Source organism: Austrofundulus limnaeus, unplaced genomic scaffold (genome assembly GCF_001266775.1).
Source record: "Austrofundulus limnaeus strain Quisiro unplaced genomic scaffold, Austrofundulus_limnaeus-1.0 Scaffold87, whole genome shotgun sequence".
NCBI classification, from domain to species: domain Eukaryota; kingdom Metazoa; phylum Chordata; class Actinopteri; order Cyprinodontiformes; family Rivulidae; genus Austrofundulus; species Austrofundulus limnaeus.
Window position 1 is genome coordinate 1,593,815 of NW_013952489.1, and position 2,420 is coordinate 1,596,234.

The following is a 2,420-nucleotide window of genomic DNA, read 5'->3' on the forward strand; positions in this document are numbered from 1 at the left end:
GAGTTTTACTTTTAAAATGTAAGTGTATTTAATTTAGTGACGATGTAAATACAATAAAAAATAAACCAAGATTTAGATTAGAATAATTATCATTTTGATCCGTACATTGGTAATGTCTGACTGGGCCTTGTGTCACTTTATGTTCAACAAATTGGGCCCCGAGGTCAAAAAGATTAAGAACCCCTGATCTAGAGTCAATTCTTTAACAAAAATAGCTTAAAAGATTTAACATCAACATAAAATCTCAGCCAAAGCATATAAAATTCAAGTAAAAGAAATGTAGTGCAAGATGTTAACAATCTAACAAATGAACTAAATCATGCAAAATTCAAGTCACTCTGGAAAAAACTATAATAAACATATAGTAAACATTTATTATTTTTTATTTAACATATTTCTCAATATATAAAATTTAACAAATATCAAGACAACATCCAACGCTTTGTATTGTAATGTCAGTTTAACTAATTTCTTTATGTTGAAAACTCTTGAAAACAAGACTGTTTTGTCTTATTACACAAATTAAAATCCAGTTCCATATATTTCTATTGATGTCATTTCCCCGCTAGAAAAAATGTGTGATGGAGGTCCATGGAAGGCAAATAAGTTTAAATCAAATAAGCAAAAGAGGATTCAGTTAAAATTAATAAAAGGTATTTAAAGCTACGTTTTGAACATCCAAAACACGTCCAACACTTGTTGGCTGCCTGTGCTCTTTAGGTCAGACGTGTGTCTGGAAGTGCTTCTGTTGTTTGAAATGCTGGGGGAACCGTCTGATGGGGGAACGCGGCTCGACCTAACACCGGTCTCTGTTTAATGGCAGATGAAATAAAGAAAGTGGTGGTACTTTATTTACTTTGAGCAAGCGAACGTCGTGCTCACAAGATAATTAATCCACCAGGTAATTCAGAGGCGGTCTGTTCGGTAAATTTTACTCCAGGAGCTGCGAGGCTTGTTTTCAAGCTTCAGACTGAACTGAAGCAGCGGCTGCTGACGTCATTACGCCCTTGCGTGATGCTGCGTTCACTACAAGCATGGAAAACTCACCACTCAATACGGTCGCAATGATGCATGTAGGTACCAAAATGGAATTGCATGAACATTCACGTGGTGGTTATGTAATCCAGCGAATCGATAACAAAAAAATCTGCGTAGACAAATTTACATATCAACGTCATTGATTGTTTCAACTAATCGGTGCAGCCCTAGTTAAGGCACTAGATCACATTCTAAAACTTGTCTCTAAGAAAGCTGTTTCAGAAAAAAGTTCAGTTATTTAGGAGACATGACCAGTGGTGGTCAAGAGGTCATGTCAGGTGTCACAGTTGTTCATGCTACACTGTCAAAAAAACAAAACAAAACAAAAAAGATTAAAAGAGAAAAAATGGAAGGAAAGGAAATTTAAAATGGTTCAAATTAGTTCAAAATTATCAAATCTCAAAATAAAACTCAAATGTTGAATAAATAGAGTAAATATGAATGTAAAAATTTAAATAAATGGGGTTGAACACAAAGGTAACTTTGTTTCAGATCATTAAAGGCATCCGTTACATCGTTGATCTGGAGATTTCCAGGACAGTATGTCATAAACAAGATAACAGCAACAACCTGTCCGACTGTGACTTCCAGCCTGAAGGTCCTCTGCAGCAGGTCAGTCAGATCTCCGTGAGAAGTCTGAAAACAAACATTTCATTCATACTTTTGGACCTAAAATGGTTTTACAATCCATAAAACCTTTTATCTGCAGGATTTAAACTTTTTATGTTTCTGCTGTGAAAATGTCCAACTTTGTGTTTTTCAGACATTTCAGTGTCACCTGGAGGTTTGGCTGATTCCCTGGAAGGATCAGAGTAGAGTTCTTAAGCTCCTCTGTGAAACCTGAGGCTACAGCCCATGCTTCTGATCCGCTACAACTGGACAACATCCACAGAACGTTTCCTGCTATTTATAGCTACGCCAACAATAAAACAAACACAAAAAACAAACAAACTGTGTATTAGACTTTAGTGTCACCTATTTTGTGTAAAAATCTGAGTACTGACAGTCTGGATCAGTGGTGTCCAGTTATGGAGCCTATTACACGAATCTAGGATAAAGGTTTAAGCTTGAATTTAGGTGTAAACCTGAATTATTTAAGCATTGAATCGGTTGAGATAAGATAAGATGAGATAAGATAAGATAAGATAAGATAAAATTTTATTGATCCCACAGTGGGGAAATTTGCACATTACAGCAGCTCAAAACAGGATAGGGTGAGATAGAATAATGAAAGATAAGTAAAAGAAAAACAAAAACACTATAACAATATACACTCACCGGCCACTTTATTAGGTACACCACACTAGTAACGGGTTGGACCCCCTTTTGCCTTCAGAACTGCCTCAATTCTTCGTGGCATAGATTCAACAAGGTGCTGGAAG

The 2,420-nt window shown here is 36.0% G+C and overlaps 1 protein-coding gene across 1 annotated transcript in view; it reads left to right on the top strand.

Moving 5' to 3' along the window:
• cst7 (cystatin f) overlaps positions 1–1,981 on the top strand; it is a 5,887-nt gene extending 3,906 nt beyond the window's left edge. The window contains exons 3-4 of the mRNA XM_014012019.1: positions 1,531–1,650; positions 1,802–1,981. Of these exons, the coding sequence (XP_013867473.1) occupies positions 1,531–1,650; positions 1,802–1,882 (201 nt within the window). The 3' untranslated portion in view covers positions 1,883–1,981. The remainder of the gene's footprint in view (positions 1–1,530; positions 1,651–1,801) is intronic.
• Positions 1,982–2,420: the final 439 nt, after the last annotated feature.